General features: G+C 35.3%; 1 protein-coding gene across 16 annotated transcripts in view; it reads right to left on the bottom strand.

The window, feature by feature from the left end:
* The window catches only part of OXR1 (oxidation resistance 1), a 490,018-nt gene that overhangs the window by 65,630 nt on the left and 405,085 nt on the right, over nucleotides 1-19,303 (bottom strand). For 8 of the 16 annotated variants that reach the window (XM_063642917.1, XM_063642916.1, XM_063642915.1 and 5 more), the window contains 4 exons: nucleotides 10,628-10,710; nucleotides 10,038-10,103; nucleotides 6,908-7,015; nucleotides 5,826-5,939 (listed from right to left, as the gene is read on the bottom strand). In XM_063642917.1, coding sequence (XP_063498987.1) covers nucleotides 5,826-5,939; nucleotides 6,908-7,015; nucleotides 10,038-10,103; nucleotides 10,628-10,710 — 371 coding nt within the window. The remainder of the gene's footprint in view (nucleotides 1-5,825; nucleotides 5,940-6,907; nucleotides 7,016-10,037; nucleotides 10,104-10,627; nucleotides 10,711-19,303) is intronic. The other 8 variants (XM_055287029.2, XM_055287030.2, XM_055287031.2 and 5 more) reach the window with 1 other exon arrangement.

The raw sequence follows: 19,303 nt of genomic DNA, 5'->3' as shown, positions 1-19,303 counted from the left end.
TTCTTCAAAGACAAAAAATATAAAATTCTATAATATAAATAAAACTCCATAATATAAATTCTATATAATTATAATTTTATGAGGCAATGTTATGGGTTGACTGTCTCCCCCAAAATGATAACGCTAAAGCCCTAACCTCCAGTATATCAGAATGTGACCTTATTTGAAAATAGGATTTTTCAGATGTAATTATTAATTTAAGGTAAGGTCATACATGAGTAGGGTGGGCCCTTAATCTGACTGTTTTCCTTATATAAAGAAGAGACCACCATGTGAAGACATACATATAGGAAGTAGATGGCCACTTGTCACAAGCAAGGCAGAAAGTGGTGATATATTTACAAGATAAGGAATGCCAATGAGACTTGGCAAACACCAGCTAGAAGAGGCAAGAAATGATTCTCCTCTACAAGTTTCAAAAGGAGCATGGTTGTACCAACAGTCTGAATTCAGACTTCCAGCCTCCAAAACTGTATGGTAATAAATTTCTTTTGTTGTAACCCACCCAGTTTGTCACCCTTTGTTATGGTAATACTAGGAAATTAATATAGGTAATTAAACAACATTTCTAAATCTTCTACATTTTTATTTTTGCTTTGGCCAAGCAAAAATTTCATGCATTACTTCCACACAGTTCTTTACTACAAACTTCCTAGTTCCTACAAATTGTGATACATATATTTAATTTAGATCATATGTCTCAGTTATGGAGTACCTGCACTTGCTAGTAGTCATCATTTCATTACTTAGGTAGTACAAAAAGTACTTAAGAACACAACACAGAATCTAGACCTTGACTGCCAGGTTTTCGATCTCAATTCTACCACTTCCTAACCATCATTCTTCTCTCTATGCCTTAATTTCCTCGTTTTTAAAAATACAGATCATGGGCCGGGCGCAGTGGCTCACGCTTGTAATCCCAGCACTTTGGGAGGCCGAGGCGGGCGGATCACGAGGTCAGGAGATCGAGACCACAATGAAACCCCGTCTCTACTAAAAATACAAAAAATTAGCCGTGCATGGTGGCGGGCGCCTGTAGTCCCAGCTACTCGGAGAGGCTGAGGCAGGAGAATGGCGTGAACCCGGGAGGCGGAGCTTGCAGTGAGCCGAGATTGCGCCACTGCACTCCAGCCTGGGCGACAGAGCAAGACTCCGTCTCAAAAAAAAAAAAAAAAAAAAAATACAGATCATGATTATTATACCTACCTCATGGGGTTAAAGATTAATTAAAAGTCTAAAGTAATTAAAATGTTATTAAAGTATTAAAGATTAATTAAAATTCTGAAATGAACACAGTAAATACACAGTAAGCACTCTTTAAGTAAAAAAACAATAGCCACTGTAGCAGTATTATCACAGCCTATCCTTAAAAAGGAAGATTTAATATGCCTACTTTCTATTGCTGTTTTATACTTTTTCCTCTTTCCTCCTTTAGGACTTCCTAGGCCTTCCCCAGAATCTCTTAAAATTATTTTTTTTTCAAAATTATATGGTCTTATCATCATGTGTATCCAATTCAAGTGTTATCAATATTCTATTTTTATATTTTAGATTGATTAGAGTATTCTACCGTGTTTTATCTTAAAGAGAATACGACTATCTGCATATCCCACCCTTCAATAGAGTATATTAATATAAACATAAGAACTTAAAAATTATTTCATTTTTTCATATTACTTATTTTAAACATTGTTCCACTGAACTTCATCCTGAATATAACACATTAACAGTTTTAGCCTAAAATGGCATTAGCATAATGGGTGAACTTAAGGTACAAAGGAGAAAAACCAAAGGCGTACAAAACAAAAGCAGGTTTCTATATTTATTCAAAAAATGAGAGATTAAAGAATCTTAGGAAGATGATAGTGTGAAGTGGTAGCTATTATCATACCGACTTTTATAATGATTAAATATTATCTAACTCTTTGGGTCCAATTATTTATTGGGCAATAGTAGTGTTTCTGAGTTATCATTTTCCAGCTATAAAGTAGTAATAAAAAATATGGGCTCTGAACCAAGCCCATCTGGGTTAGAATCTTAGCTTAGCTACTAGCTGAGTGACCTTAAACACAAAATAGTTAACTTCTCTTCCTCTGCTTCCTCCTCTATAAAATGGATAAAATAGTTATTGGTCAGGTACTAGAAAAAAACAGAGGGCACATCAAACTGAGCTTTTTTTTTTTTTTTTTTTTTTTGAGACAGAGTCTCACTCTGTAACCCAGGCTGAAGGGCAGTGGCGCGGCTCACTGCAACCCCCGACTCCTGGGTTCATGTGATTCTCCCACCTCAGCCTCCTGAGTGGCTGGAATTACACGTGCCCGCCACCACACCCGGCTAATTTTTGTATTTTTAGTAAAGACGGGGTTTCACCATGTTGGCCGCGCTGATCTTGAACTCCTGACCTCAAGTGATCTGCCTGCCTCGGCCTCCTAAAGTGCTGGGATTACCAGTGTGAGCCACTATGCCTGGTAGAAACTGAGTAATTTTAAGAGGATTTAATTATGGAACTATTTACAAAGGTACATATGGTGTACAAAAACCCAGGGTGAACAATAACAGAAGACTCCTCTATCCCTACAGAGGTAAGGGAGAGAAACAGATACCTAAATTTAGAGATGGCTCTGTGGAAAGGGCTGACAAAAGATGAGAAGAGATGCTGAAGAATGTGGTCACTCCGGAGTAACCTTATAGGGAAGGAGCTAGGAGAATAAATATGTCCCCATCTTATTCTCTCTTTCCTTCCCTCTTTATCTTCTGCAACTGCTCCAGAAAGAACACCACCAACAGAAGCAAAAGGGCAAGAGAGAGTCCACTGATGCAGTCTACCACTCAAAGGACACTAGAGAATACAGAGTAAGTCTGGAGGGACAAACACAGAAACCCAGGCCAAGTGCCTACCTCATAAATTTGAGATAAGGAATAAATGATAATACTTTTAAAGTGCTTAGAATTATACCTGCTGCAATACTACATTTTAGCTATTTTTATGATTTTTACCATTACTTTGGTTCTATCTCCTTCTATGTTTCTTCTTCCATATGTGAACAAAAAAAAGTGAAAAATAAAGAAAAAATAGTTTTCCATGGAAATTCTCAAAATGCAATATTTTTAAGTGAAAACGAATTATTCAAAAACCAATAAAAGTCTTTATGCTGACAAAGCCAGGAACATATTTTTAGCCTCATAGTAAACCACTACTAAGCTGGACATTCAAAAAACTTATCAGTGGTTGCTGGAAATATAAACTGACAATTTCTGGGAAAAACATATAACAACAATACTAATAGACATTATTTTAATTAGTGTAATGAAAATGTAAACTATATCTAATAAAACATAATATCCTTCCTTCTAAGGGATTTATACAGCATGGGAGACATAAAACCCAATAATTAGAATATAGAAATATAGGCACTTGAGATATGCAGAAAGTCATAGAAATATTATTCTGGAGCCTGGTAATGAATATAATTCTAGATAAAAAAAATACAACTAAAATTTACACAATCACTGTTGTAAGAATTATTTCTAACTATTGCCCATAATCTCTTTGATGGCGGTAAAGAGTATCATTCCATGTAAAGAGAAGTTCACAAACTCTTCTCTTACCTTTTTTTTTTTTTTAAATTATTTTCCATTTCAATGTTTTCAGGGAGCAGGTGTGTCTGGTTACAGGAATAAGTTCTTTAGTGGTGATTTCTGAGATTTTGGTGCACCCATCACCTAAGCAGTGTACACTGTACCCAATGTGTAATCCTTTATCTCTCACCCTGCTCCCACCCTTTTGCCCGAGTCCCCAAAGTCCACTGTATCATTCTTATGCCACTGCATCCTCACAGCTTAGCTCCCTCGTATGAGTGAGTACATGTGATGTTTAGTTTTCCATTCCTGAGTTACTTCACTTAGAATAATAGTCTCCAATTCCATCCAGGTTGCTGCAAATGTCATTCTTTCATTCCTTTTTATGACTGAGTAGTATTCCACGGTATATCTATATATATCACATTTTCTTTATCCACTTGTTGACTGATGGGCATTTGTGGTGGCTCCGTATTTTTGCAATTGCAAATTATGCTGCTATATATGCATGTGCATGTATCTTTTTCATATAATGACTTCTTTTCCTCGGGGTGGATACCTAGTAGTGAGATTACTGGATCAAATGTTAAGTGTACTTTTAGTTCTTTAAGGAATCTCTTACCTCTTTTTTTTTTTTTTATCTATCCCAGGGACAAAGAATTTACTCATATCACTGGCCAAATTACAGGAAGTTTTTTGGTCCATCTTTGACAGTAGCTCAGTCCCTGAGGATTAAAAGATCATTCACATAATTTTATCCTCTCCATCTCTTTCAGTCAAATGGCAAAAGTAAGAAGGGGCACATTTTCACACAGGTTGAGGCCTGGCCTTGTTGCTCCCTTAACTTTCAACATTTTGTTTTCTTTGATCTTATACCTTCCAAGAAAGCGAGTAGACAGGCAGATTTAGGTTAAAGCCGAGGAACACGAAGAGAGCCCACAGGTTTCTAGTCAGGCATGACGCTACAGCTTAGATTTTCATAATTCTGCTTTAGGGTTTGAAACACAGGCTAAATTAACCTAAGGCTACGTAGTTACTTTGTCGTTGCCCCTTATGAGTACATCTCTTTGTAAGTCCCATGGGAAAATGGCATGGCTATGTTCAAAAAGGTATTGTGTCACTTGGTAAGTAATACCTACCATTAAAACCTGACTTCTATTTTTATCAATGATGACAACAAATGTAATATATTCCTTTCATGTGACTGCATTCTAAAGCATAGTATTGCCATAATTATATAAATAAGATATCCAACAAATAAATGAAAAAGACCTCATTTCTCTCTCTCTCTCTCACACACACACACACAGACACACATGCAGAAAAAAGTTCCCAGGCAAGGAGAAAAATAGTTATTAATAATATCATGTAATTTATTCTATAAAAAAGTGGTATACCAGAGCTTATAAATAAATAATTATAAGCAAATTAACATTAATAATTTGTTTTGTTACTAGTTTGCTTGCCATCTGGTATCTTAAGCTTTGAGTGCAGATTGAGACAAAGAAAAGGCTGTCTCCTAAAGTCAAGAAAACAACACAGAAGAATCTCCCACAGGAATGTAGCCATTTAATGAAGAAACAGCCTTTTACATGTAAACAATAGTTGTTATGAAAACAGAAAATTATGATTAGCGTTAAGTTAATTTATGTAGAAAGGCAAATAAATATATAATTCCTTTCAGAAGATTTTAATCAAAATTATTAAATGAAGTTTAGTTCCCTGAGGTTCATTTGTAAAATGTAAGTTATTAGAACACTCATTCCTTAGAAATGCCACATAAATTAATCTACTATGTCAATTCTTGGATGACCAAGATGATAAATTATTTTTTAAAAGGCAGTGTGTCAAAATTAAACTCACTTAAGAGTTCTAAGTACTATATACTCATTTATTTATAGATGAAATAAACATCGAATTGGACACGAAGTTCCTCTACTGTGATAATGTCATGTTTTTTTGGGTAAGATTCCTTTGTAAGTTAAATTATATATGTTCTTTAAAAAATAAGAGTTGATGAATATTTTTGGCCCACCACCACCACCTACAAAGGTAAGTCAATTTAAGCTATACGGTTTCATAAGACTGTCTTATTTTTAAAGCTGGGATTTACAAACTTAAGCAACAAAATAAAAAGGAAATATTTCATTCTAACCATAGTCAAAATGGAATGAAAAAAACAAGACAGTCAATGTAGACACAGTGAGATTTCTTCATAGCCATCTTTGCAAAGCAGAGATACTTACAGTGGTCTTATCAAATTCAGCCTCAGATGATGTTGGTGACAGAGGACTTACAGGGCTTAGAGATGGAGAGCTCTCAACACTGGAGACATACTCAGGATCAGGAACATACAGAACCTGTAAGAAAACATTCACACAAAGATTTAGTTAAACTGAAGTGTTAATAATCAGATGGTGTTCTATAAGCAAGCACTATTAACAATGACCTTGTTCTATAAGCAAGCACTATTAACAATTGCCAATTAAATAGAAAAACATAAACATTTTCAAATTATAAGAATATAAAAACATTTTTAAAAAAGAACCTTTAAAATCAATTTAGACACATTCGATAATATATACGGCTGGAATAGGGTGAGGAAACATTAATTTTCATATACTATAGAGGTGTCACTCCTAAAGGACAATTTGGCAATAGCTAGCAAAATTTAAACTGCACACATTCTCTGACACAGTAACTTTACTTCTAAGAATTCACCCTACAGAAATACTTGCATATAAAGAAAAACAGATATGTACAGGCATGTTTACTACAGCAGTATTGACCTTAGCAAAAGAGTAGAAATAGTCTAATGCTTTAAATAAGTATGATATATCAATACAATGCAATATTATGCACGCGTGAAAAAGTCTGAACTAGAACTGTGAATACAACACTTTCCAAAAATCAAAGTTAAATTAAAACACAACAACAACAACAAAAGTAGGCTAGATTATTCCTGAAAGAAATGCAAACTGGCAACTGGTTCCTTCTGGAAAAGAAATTGGAAGTTTGAGATGGAGGGATGCCTTACTTTGATAAAGTAATTTTTTATCATATGCATATATTGTTCTGAATATTTTAAAAAGCTCTTTGTAACTATATTTAAAAAGAAAAATTTACAATTATTTTCAATATGTATTAAAAAAGAAACTCATACAGACATAAAACAGTTAATTTTCTCTTACATGGCCAATATGATTTGTTAAAAGCACATATAAGATTATTCTCAAATTTTCTATATTATTAACCACAGTACAATAAATACTTTCTGCCTTTCTGTTTAATGTTTCTAAACATCAGCACGTTAAAAAAAAGATACTACCTGTCCAGTAACAACTGCTCGGGAGAATAACTTATTTAATTGAACAAGTTCGTTAGGTGTTGTATCATATTTCAGGGCTATGCTATTCAAAGAATCCCTTGATTCAACCTGTTTAAAAGAAAAAATAAATTATTTCAATGTTTAAAACAGAAAAACTAAACTATAATATTTAATGAGCATTAATATATCTAGGGACCAGCTTACATTTGATTAACAACTGGTATTGTCATCTTTGAAAATAACTGTCAAGAAACACTGTGTTTTGTTAGCAAATGCTCTCAATCTATTACAATACAGAGTACAGGCTTCGTCACAATACATTTACATGTAGGTCTCTACTTCAAGTAATTTCAAAATACAAAACATAATTTAAAAATCAAAAACTGATTATTTTCAATTTACAAAGGTTTTAAAATACACTATTCCTTTGAATAGTTTCTAAAATATATGTGACTTCTAGCAATATACTAATTTCATTTTTGCAACGTACACCTGTATTAAACTCAAAATGACCTTTATGCATATATTCTGTCATTGCACATACAAATTAGAAAAATATTTGAACTAAAGTTGAGTAATTTAGTTCTGAATCATTCGTATGTTTCCATGATCATATGTGTAGAAATTATAAATAATGAGATTTCATCAATTATCCTAAAAGAAAATGTCACTTGGTCAATATAATATAACCACTTAAGAGTCCCCATTACACAAGGCATTAAGAGAGCTCTGAAGAAAACACAACTAAGTGCAACTAAAAGTGGTTTTAGTGCACAAGGAATTTACAACTAGTTGGCAACTAAGGTAGAAAAGGTTATGCAAAAGATGAACAATTAAAAATGGAATAATGAATGCAATAGAAGTTTTGAGTATGAATAAAAGCACCATGTAATCCAAATTTTCCAGAAAAGACTACAGAAAAGAAATGATTTAAAGCTGGGTCTTGAAGAAGGGTTGGGAATTTGAAAAGTAGAGAGAAAGGAACAAACTTTCAACGTGAAGATGACAGAACTGACATAGTTAAGAGACAGAAAAGTGTAATATATTTATGGGATACTGTCCTCTTCCTCCTAAACCATCCAGAGTAGACTCATGAAGCACAAATTTTTAGGAAGGCGATTACATGGAGTTAAGTCTCTAAAAAGGATAAAGAGGCATTCAGAGGTCAGACATGGTGGATATTGAGAGGTCAGACATGGTGGGTCATGCCTGTAATTCCAGCATTTTGGGAGGCTGAGGCAGGTGGATCGTTTGAGCCCAGGAGTCCAAGACCAGCTTGGACAATGTGGCAAAATCCCATCTTGACAAAAAATACAAAAATTAGCTGGGCGTGGTGGTGCATGCCTGTAGTCCCAGCTTCTCAGGAAGCTGAGGTGGGAGGATCACTTGAGCCTGGGAAGTTGAGGCTGCAGTGAGCTGTGATAGCACCACTGCACTCCAGCCTGGGCAACAAAGCAAGACTCTGTCTCCAGAAAAAAAAAAAAAGAGGCATTTAGAATTAGGTTATGAAAGACTTCAAAAGTCAGGAAAAGCAGGTGTGTGTGCATTTGTTTGTGTATGTAAAACAATAATATACATATTTTCCTTAATGGTTTTATAAAACTAAATTTATGCCAAATATTTGGGTTAATACAATAATAATCTAGTTCTGCCTACATCCTTCTATGCAAACTTCCCCATCTACACAATGTACTGATATAAAACCTATGTTACCGAGATAATATATATAAAAGGTCTCTGTAAACAAATGATATTTTGCAGTAACAACTGTAAGTTTACCAAGTACTTTCATAATTAATAATAACACATTTTATTCTCACAATGATTCTATTAAATGAGATGATGAAGGTAACAAAACAGCCCAAGTGGCATCTCATATTACTGGCATCAGGGCTAGAATTACTGGAACAAGAAAGAGAATGGATGCAGAAAAACAAAGATAAGGTTTAAAGTAATAAAAATGTAAAGAAAGAAATTAAGGTACAAGATTTCAACTAAGACTCAAGAGAAGACATTCATGGATTGAATGGAGTTGTGGTGACAGCAGTAGCAGTATGTCAGGGAAGCATATGTGAATGAGCAAACTGATGCTGACTCTAACGACTGCAACCTGAATGAATAACAAACTGAAAGGGAACGGAAATGAGAAAATCAGGAATTGTGGAAGGATGGAGGAAGAGGAATTGGTAAGAGGTTTCCATAATTTGTTTAGTATGAAGTGACAGTAGGAAATGCAAGCAACTAGAAAGGAAGGGATAGAAAAAAAGTCTGGGTCTCACTCCACATAGTTTATAAAGTTCTTAAGCACTCCAAGTAATAGAATGTCAATAGAAAAGCAAAAAGAAACAAGGGACCACTCACATTGGGAATTAAGAAGAGGCAAACACCCAGCAAAGTAGACAGAAGATACAATCAAAATAATAGCAAGGTCAACGAAGCATAATGATAGCAAAATGTAGTACAATTAGTTTCAATAAAAAATTAGAGTTCTGGAGAAAGAAAATAGAGAAAGGAGGAGAAAACGCAATCAAAGATAATTACCAAGAATTTTTCTAGAATTTATGAGTGACATGATTTCTTAGATTGAAGAAACACAATAAACATGATAAAAACATGTATATATCTAAATTTTTCATATTGGCACTGCAGAATTGTAAAGACAAAGAAGAAATTTTAAAGGTTACCTATAAAAAACTTATTTGAACTTATTTTCTCAATTATGCAGAGAAGGTACAAACACACGCAATTTGAGTTTAAAATATGCTGTGAGATTATCTTGATACTAGTAAATTTTATTTCATCCTAAATTATCTGATTCCTAACCTTTTAAAAATACTGAAAATCTCACACTGTCCATTATATACGAATGGTATATCAAAATAGAGTATAACTTAGAATTTTGATAATTTGTTCAATTTTAAAAATGCATGGAAAGTAAGAGTCAAACCAAGACTGGACGGTTTCATAACGACACAAATGCTAAATTAATGTTTAAAATTGCTGTTTTCCCTAATACAGTTATGTTAGAAAAACACAAAATAACAAAATTAAGCTCAGTTAAAAGTGCTTTACAACACGTTAACATTATCTAAATAAACAATCTTTACATTCAATCAAATATGCAGCATACCATACACCAAAGCTGATTTCTCACTTCAGTTTCCCAGAGTAACCAGAAATGTGAAAAGCCAGCTGACTGCAGGGAGATTTGAAGTTCATTTCAAGAATACAGAAAAAAAAAAACAAAAAACAAAACTCAATTTTTAGAGCTAAAGGGAGTTAGCTATAAATAAATACAAATGATTTAATGTGGAAGGTTATACTGGAAGATCAACATCAACTTGTCTTTTATGTATCCCATCTGCCATTATAATTATCACTAGCACTGCTGGGAATATAATGAAGATCACATTTCTAAAACAATAAATATTTTCCTAAAAGCCTAACCTAATAAAAATTATTGGCCCACAGGAACTCTCTCAGTAAACTATCATCTATATTAAATTAAATTTTCTAGGATAACTACCTTTGTATTTCAGTAAAATTTCTCTTTAAAGAAACAAACAACAACTAAAAAATAAAACAATTATCCAAAGTGAAATACAGATTTTTAAAAGTAAGGCAATTAACAATGCTTGTCTTATTTATAGTATAAACAGAGAATGTCTTAAAGAAGACTCTTACAAAGAAAAATAGCTTTTTCGAAAGCAAATAACTTACAGTATACTCAATAGTCCCTTTAGGTTTCTGAAAAGACATTCGTCTTCCATCTTTCTTGTCTAGGGTCTTCTTTTGGCCAGTGTCTGGGGAAAAAAAGGCAAAATTCCTATTAAATTCATCTTTCTTTCAGAGTAATGTCAAGGACTACTGAATAGAGCTCTTTGGGCAGATGTCTAATTTACTAGTAACACAACTTACTCCCTGGGATGCTTTGCTGTAAAAATCAAGCTACTGTCAAAAAAAAAGGAACTGAACTTCCTACTTGCTTGCTTTAGGAACTTAACTAGTATGAACCACTAAAATAACTGCAAGTCAACACAAAACAAAATTGTCAACAGAAAGGAAGTCATTAAAAACTGAATTACAATTTATTTCAACAGATTTAACCTGATTATAATACCACCACATTTCAAGATATACTATATATTTTTAAAATACATCTTTCAAGATACATATTATTATTATCCAAATAAGAAATTGTAACATTAGTTCTCATAGGAAAAAATTTTTCTACAAGTCATAATGAAAAATAGTCTCCTCTATAGAATTAAATCATGAACTTTCATATTAACATGCCATGAAGTAAATCAAGGTGTGCTTTCATATAGAAACATACATTTGAATATTTAATTTCAGATTGAATGCCGATTATTAATATTTTTCATTTGCTTATCAAGACTTCCTTGAATGTTTCATTATCATCAAGATTAGGGAAACTGTTTCCCTTTAAATTCTGTATTAGTGTTAACCTTCTCATCTATACTTCATGTAATAACAACACTGAATTGATAAAACACCACTGCTACCTAAACATAAAAATTATTAAAATGAAATCTAAAAAACTAAATAAATCACAAAATTAAATAAGATAGTAAACATGGCAAAATGCTACATTTACTTTAACCTCAAAATTTACCAAAATTAAAAACTATAGTTTTCAAAGAAAATTTAGTTCAACCTAAGACCATATAATCTAGAAAATATCTATTTCATTGTTCTCCCTCTATCTAAACTTAAATGGCATTTTGACCATACAAGAGTTTATGTTGACCTAATCATCTCAGCTGTTGGGTGAATGGTTCTAAACAAGCATTAAAAAATAATAATAATAATATCAAAATTCCCAAAAAGGACAATTACCTCTGCAATGCTTTAAAAAACTATCCTAAAACCTTCCTGACCACCCAGCTAACCCAAGTCCCTGTTATTAGTCACATAGCATCTTTATGTCTCCTTCACAGCATCTGACGCAGTGTTAATATTTGTGTTTTAAATCTCTTCCACTAAATTGTAACCTCCAAAACACTGCCTTTCTTCCACAAAGCCTCCTCAGTGCCTAACTAGGGGCCTGACACATGGCAAGCATCTAATGAAGTAATGTTCTGAAGCAACAACTTGAACTATACTTTGAACTACCAAAACTATTATGAACTGCCATTAATTTTCCATAAAGAAAAGTAAAGAAAGAATTATGGTTCATCCATTACAACTCTAGGAAAAAAAGTATGCAGATACACACACACACACACACACACACACGCACGCATACGTACACACATTCCACTTTTGTATCCTAAATATTTAAAGAACTCTTAAAAACTAGGGAAAAAATAATGCAGGTGAAAATATGCACAAAAGATATAATCAGAGAATTCACAAGAGGATGTAAAAATGTCCTTAAACATGCAATAATGTTGTTCAATCTCACTCATAATTAGATAAATGCAAATTTAAACTATACTGAAATATCATTTCACACCTATCAGGTTGGTAAAAACTCAAAAGAAGTTTGGTCACATACCGTTTGACAGTAGGAAATGAGATATTCTTCTGCATTCCTGGTGGCAATGCAATATGGTAGAATTTTTATAAAGAATATTATTTTTGCTTATCAAAGTATTCTAATTCCTCTACACTGAATAGTTAATATTTAAATTTGCTTCTCTAATGAGAAAATGCAAACATTAAAACTATTTTAAGATAAAATAAGTTTTAAAGAATTTACATTTATTCTAAATAATTTAAAATGTATTAAAATAAAATTCAATTTATTTATTTTTGAATAATTTATGTTTTAAATAATTTTTAAATGATTTCTTTGAACAGCAAAAGAACCAAAAACACTCCCCATTTTGCAATTTAAGCTTCTCAAGCAATGCAATATACAATTACAAATTACTTTTAACTAATAATATACGCTTCCTTAATTGATTTTAGGAGTAACCCTTAGTTTGTATTTACTTTGCCTAATAGCTTTTCAATCTGTGTTTCATAATATCCCAAGAATTCATTAAACATGTTTGCAAGTTTGCAATTGCTCTGTAATTTTCAAGAGCTCACCACAGAATGCCGTTCAGGGCAAGAAAACTAATGTGCCAACTTTCTACAGTTTAAAGTTTGAAAAACAAATGGAAAATATTCTCTTTACTAATTAAAAATTATAAAATATTATGCAATAATTACATATTAGTAAAACAGTTCTAAATTTTAATAATTAATATTAAAATGTTTATTCACAGATATAAATACCAAACCACACAAAATAAACTATTCGTTTTCTTCCATCAATATGAAAGTACAATCAAATAATCACAACATTTGAGAGCAGCTAGAGAAAAAGGCCAGGTCACCTACAAAGGGAAGTCCATCAGACTAACAGCAGACCTCTCAGCTGAAACCCTACAAGCCAGAAGAGATTGGGGGCCACTATTCATCATTCTTAAAGAAAAAAAATTCCAACCCAGAATTTCACATCTGGCCAAACTAAGCTATATAAGGCAAGGAGAAATAAGATCCTTTCCATAAGAGCAAATGCCGAGAGTATTGGTTACTATCAGAACTGCCTTAAAAGAACCCTAAAATATGGAAAGGAAAGGCCATTACCAGCCACTACAAAAACACAATGAAGTACACAGACCAGGGACATTATAAAACCATCACATACACAAGCCTGCAAAATAACCAGCTAACATCATGACAGGATGAAATCCACACATAACAATACTAACCTTAAATGTAAGTGGGCTAAATGTCCCAATGAAAAGACAGAATGGCAAGCTGGATAAGACACCAAGAACATTGATATGCTGCCTTCAGGAGACCCATCTCACAGGCAATGACAGACATGGGCTCAAAATAAGGGTATGCAGAAAAATCCGCCAATCAAATGGAAAACAGAAAAAAGCAGAGGTTGCAATTCAAGTTTCTGACAAAACTAGGATTTAAATCTAGTTTTAAACCAAGACTTTAAACCAACAAAGATCAAAAAAGACAAAGAAGGGCATTACATAATGGTAAAGGGTTCAATTAGTAAGATCTATAACTATCCTAGATATATATATGCACACAACACAAGAGCACTCAGATTCATAAAGCAAGTTCTTAGAGACCTACAAAGGGACTCATACTCTCAAACAATAATACTTGGAGACTTAACACCCCACTGACAATATTAGACAGATCACTGAGACAGATAATTAACAAAGATATTCAAGACCAGAACTCAGCATTGGATCAAATGGACCTGATCTCTACAGAACTCTCCACCCAAAAACAACAGAATATACATCATCACATGGCACATAATCTAAAACTGATCACATATTCAGAAGTAAAACACTTCTCAACAAATGCAAAAGGACTAAAATCATAACAAACAGTCTCTTGGACCACAGCACAATCAAATTAGAAAAATTAGACTAAGAAATTCACTCAAAACTATACAATTACATGGAAACTGAATAATCTGCTCCTGAATGACTTTTGGGTAAATAATGAAATTAAGGCAGAAATCAACAAGTTCTTTGCAACTAATAAGAACAAAGATATAACATAACAGAATCTATGGGACACAGCTAAGATAGTGTTAAGAGGGAAACTTATAAGATGTATAAATTTTGTAAATGCTCCATATATGCATACATGCACACACATTTATTTACATATTCATGAGGTCAAGTTTGTGGACTGTGTTAGTCAAATTATGTATATTTGTATTGATTTGTTTTTGTCTGATTATTCTGTTACCAATGGAGGTTGTTAAAATCTCTCACTCTAAATTATGGGTTATTTGGTTCCCAGTAGGTCTCCCTACTTTGCTTTTTATACAATGGGACCATGTTATTAGGCTCATACAAATCGAAAATTATATCTCCTTGGAAAATGAAACTTTTTCTCAGAATACTGTTTCCATAAAGTATTCTTTGTCTAACATTACTGTACCAATTCTCTTTTCATTAGTGTCTGCTTTTTCTTTCTACTCTCAACATTTCTATATCCTTTTGTATTAGTCTGTTCTCACACTGCTATAAAGAACTGCTCAAGACTGGATAATTTAGAAAGGAAAGAGGTTTAATTGACTGACAGTTCCACATGGCTGGAGAGCCCTCAGTTTAACAGTCATAGCGGAAGGCAAAGGGGAACCAGGCACCTTCTTCACAAGGCAGCATGAGGAAGGATGAACTCAGGAGGAACTACCAAACACTTATAAAACCATCAGATCTCATGAGAACTCACTATCACATGAACAGCATTAGGGAAACCACCTCCATGATCCAATTACCTCCACCTGGTTTCTCCCCTAACACAGGGAGAGTATGGGGATAATATTTCAAGATGAGATTTGGGTGGGGACACAAAGCCAAACCGTATCATTCTGCCCCGGCCCCTCCCAAATTTCATGTCCCTTTCACATTTCAAAACAAATCATGCCTTCCCAACAGTCTCCCAAAGTCTTAATTCACTCCAGCATTAACCCTAAAATCCAAGTCCAAAGTCTTATCTGAGACAAGGCAAGTTCCTTCTGCCTATAAGTCTGTAAAATCAAAAGCAAGTTAGTTACCTCCAAGACACAATGTGGGTACAGACATTGGGTAAATGTCTCTGTTCCAAATGGTAGAAATTAGGCAAACCAAAGGGACTGCAGGTCCCACGCAAGTCCAAAATCTGGCAGGGCAGTCATTAAATCTTAAAGTTTCAAAATAATCTCCTTTGACTCCATGTCTCACATTCCAGGTCACACTGATACAAGAGGTGAGCTCCCATGGCCTTGAGCAGTTCCACCCCTGTGGCTTGGCAGGGTACAGCCCCTCTCCCAGCTGCTTTCGCTAGCTGGCATTGAGTGTCTACAACTTTTCCAGGCACACAGTGCAAGCTGTCAGTGGATTTACCATTCTGAGGTCTGGAGGAAGGTAGGCCTCTTCTCACAGCTCCACTGGGCAGGGCCCCAGTAGAGACTCTGGGTGGGGGCTCTGACCCCACATTTCCCTTCTGCACTGCCCTAGCAAAGGTTCTCCAAGAGGGCTCCACCCCTACAGCAAACTTCTGCCTGGACATCCAGGCATTTGCATACATCCTCTGAAATCTAGACAGAGGTTCCCAAACTTCAATTCATGACTTCTGGGCACCCACTGGCACACCACCACATGTAAGCCGCCAAGGCTTAGGACTTCTATCCTCTAAATAAATGGCCTGGGCTGTATGTTGGCCCTTTTTAGCCACAGCTGGGATGCAGGGCACTGTGTCCTGAAACTGCACAGAACAGCAAGGCCCTGGGTCTGGCCCATGAAACCATTTTTTTCTTCCTACGCCTCCAGGCCTGTGATGGGAAGGGCAACCACAAAGGTCTCTGATGTGCCCTGGAAACATTTTACCCATTGTCTTGGTGATTAACATTTGGCTCCTCGTTACTTAAGTAAGTATCTGCAGCTGGCTTGAATTTCTTCTCAGAAACGGGTTTTTCTTTTCTATTGCATTGTCAGGCTGCAAGCTGTCCAAACTTTTCAGCTCTGGTTCCCTTTTAAACATAAGTTTCAAATCCAAACCATCTCTTTGTCAATCCATAAAACGGACTGATTTTAAGACCCCCCCAGGTCACCTCTTGAACACTTTGCTGCTTAGAAATTTCTTCTGCTAGATACCCTATATCATCTCACTCACGTTCTATGTATCTCTAGGGCAGGAGCAAAATGCTACCAGTCTCTTTGTAAAGCATAGCAAGAGCCAACTTTATTCCAGTTCCCAACAAATTCCTCATCTCCATCTGAGCCCACCTCAGGCTGGACTTCGTTGCCCATTATCACTATCAGCATTTTGGTCAAAGCCATTCGACAAGTTTCTAGGAAGTTCCAAACTTTCCCACATCTTCCTGTCTTCTTCTGAGCCCTTCAAACTGTTCCAACTTCTGCCTGTTACCCAGTTCCAAAGTCGCTTCCACATTTTTGGGTATCTTTAGTACCCCACTTTGTAGTTCCCCACTTTGTAGTTCCAATTTACTGTATTAGTCCATTCTCACACTGCTACAAAGAATTGCCCAGGACTGGGTAATTTAGGAAGGAAAGAGGTTTAACTGACTCACAGTTCTGCATGGGTGAAGAGGCCTCAGGAAATTTACAATCATAGCAGAAAGCAAAGGGGGAAGCAAGGCACCTTCTTTACAAGGTGGCAGGAGGGAGAATAAAGGCAGGAAGAATTACCAAACACTTATAAAACCATCAGATCTCATGAGACCTCACTATCACAAGAAGAACAGCATGGGGGAAACTGCCCCCATGATCCAATTCCCTCCACCTGGTCTCTCCCTTGATATGTGGGGATTATGGGGATTATAATCCAAGATGAGATTTGAGTGGGGACACAAAGCCTAACCATATCACGTTATGTTTCTGGTGTGTATCTATGCAGGTCCTTTTTGTTTATTTCTTCTTTCTTTCCCTTCCTTCCCTTCTTTCTTTTCTTTTTCTCTCTTCTCCTCTCCTCTCCTCTCCTTCCCTCTCCCTCTCCCTCTCCCTGTCCCTGTCCCTGTCCCTGTCCCTCTCTCTCTCTCTTTCTTTGTTTGATGGAGTCTCACTTTGTTGCCCAGGCTGGAGTACAGTGGCACGATCTTGGCTCATTGCAACCCCAACCTCCCAGGTTCAAGCGATTCTCCTGCCTCAGCCTCCTGAGTAGTTGGGACTACAGGCACATGCCACCATGCCCAGCTAATTTTTTTTTTTTTTGCATTTTTAGTAGAGACAGGGTTTCACTATATTGGTCAGGCTGGTCTCAAACTCCTGACCTCAAGTGATCCACTCACTTTGGCCTCCCAAAGTGTTGGAATTACAGGCATGAGCCACTGTGCCCAGCACTATTTGTTCAATTTTCTATTTGTCTACCTGTTCTTTTAGACTTCTCTCCTTTGTTGCCTTCCTTGGATTCAGTATTTATTAACTCTGTTTTTTCCCCACATATCTGAAAGTTATACATTTTTTTTTAACAATTCTTTTAGTGGTCATCCCAGAGATAAAAAGTCTGAATTACTGACTTCTCACAGCCTTTTATTATTATTATTATTATTATTATTATACTTTAAGTTCTAGGGTACATGTGCACAACATGCAGGTTTGTTACATATGTATCCATGTACCATGTTAGTGTGCTGCACTCATTAACTCGTCATTTACATTAGGTATATCTCCTAATGCTATCCCTCCCCCCTCCCTCCACCCCACGATAGGCCCTGGTGTGTGATGTTCCCCTTCCTGTGTCCAAGTGTTCTCGTTGTTCAATTCCCACCTATGAGTGACAACATGCAGTGTTTGGTTTTCTGTCCTTGTGATAGTTTGCTGAGAATGATGGTTTCCAGCTTCATCCATGTCCCTACAGAGGACATGAACTCATCCTTTTTTATGGCTGCATAGTATCCCACGGTGTATATGTGCCACATTTTCTTAATCCAGTCTATCACTGATGGACATTCGGGTTGGTTCCAAGTCTTTGCTATTGTGAATAGTGCCGCAATAAACATACACTCACAGCCTAATATTAACTGGTACTTTTATCCTCTTCCCAGACAATGCAAGGATGTTAAAAACTGTGTGCCACTGCCAAGATATATGAAACAGTTTTACACGTTGAATACATGTGTATTTAAAAAACATCATAAGACATTATTTTTAAGATAGTCAAGGTTGATTTAGTTTTGCTCTCATATTTATGATTATTATTGTATCTCCTGGAAATTTCACAGATCACAGAATTCTAGGTGGCAGGTATTTTCTTTTAACATTTTAAATCTGTAAGTTCTCAGTTTTTTAGTTTTTACTGCGTCTGTTGAGAAATCAATGTCCATCTTAATGCTGTATGATTGAAGGTAGAAAGACTATTTTTTCTTTTTTTTTTCTTTTTTTCTTTTTTTTTTTTTTTTTTTTTTTGCCTTTGGTGTGGTTTCCACTAGAGGTTGATAGGGATGCTTGAATCTGAATTAAAGTTTTTCTTTAGTTTGGACACTTTTAGCCATTCTTTTTTTTTTTTTTGAGACAGAGTCTCACTCTATCACCCAGGCTGGAGTGCAGAGGTGCAATTTTGGCTCACTGTAACCTCTGCCTCTGGGTTCAAGCAATTCTTGTGCCTCAGCCTCCCAAATAGCTGGGACCACAGGCACGCACCACCACGCCTGATTTTTATATTTTTAGTGGAGACAGGGTTTCCCCATGTTGGCCAGCCATTCTCTCTTTAAATAATGCTTTTGTCCATTTTCTCTCTCATCTACTTTCAGGATTCATATGTATATGTACATACATATTAGAACTTCTCACTGTATCTTGTATTGAACTTACCTTCTCCTATATTTTCCTTTCTTTCCTGTTTACTCTGGACATTCCCTTCTGACTTACCTTTCAGTTAGGGAATTCTTTCCTC

This window comes from Symphalangus syndactylus, chromosome 7 (assembly GCF_028878055.3).
Source record: "Symphalangus syndactylus isolate Jambi chromosome 7, NHGRI_mSymSyn1-v2.1_pri, whole genome shotgun sequence".
NCBI classification, from domain to species: domain Eukaryota; kingdom Metazoa; phylum Chordata; class Mammalia; order Primates; family Hylobatidae; genus Symphalangus; species Symphalangus syndactylus.
Note: the sequence above shows the minus strand (reverse complement) of the source record. Positions and strands in the feature narration are given on the sequence as shown.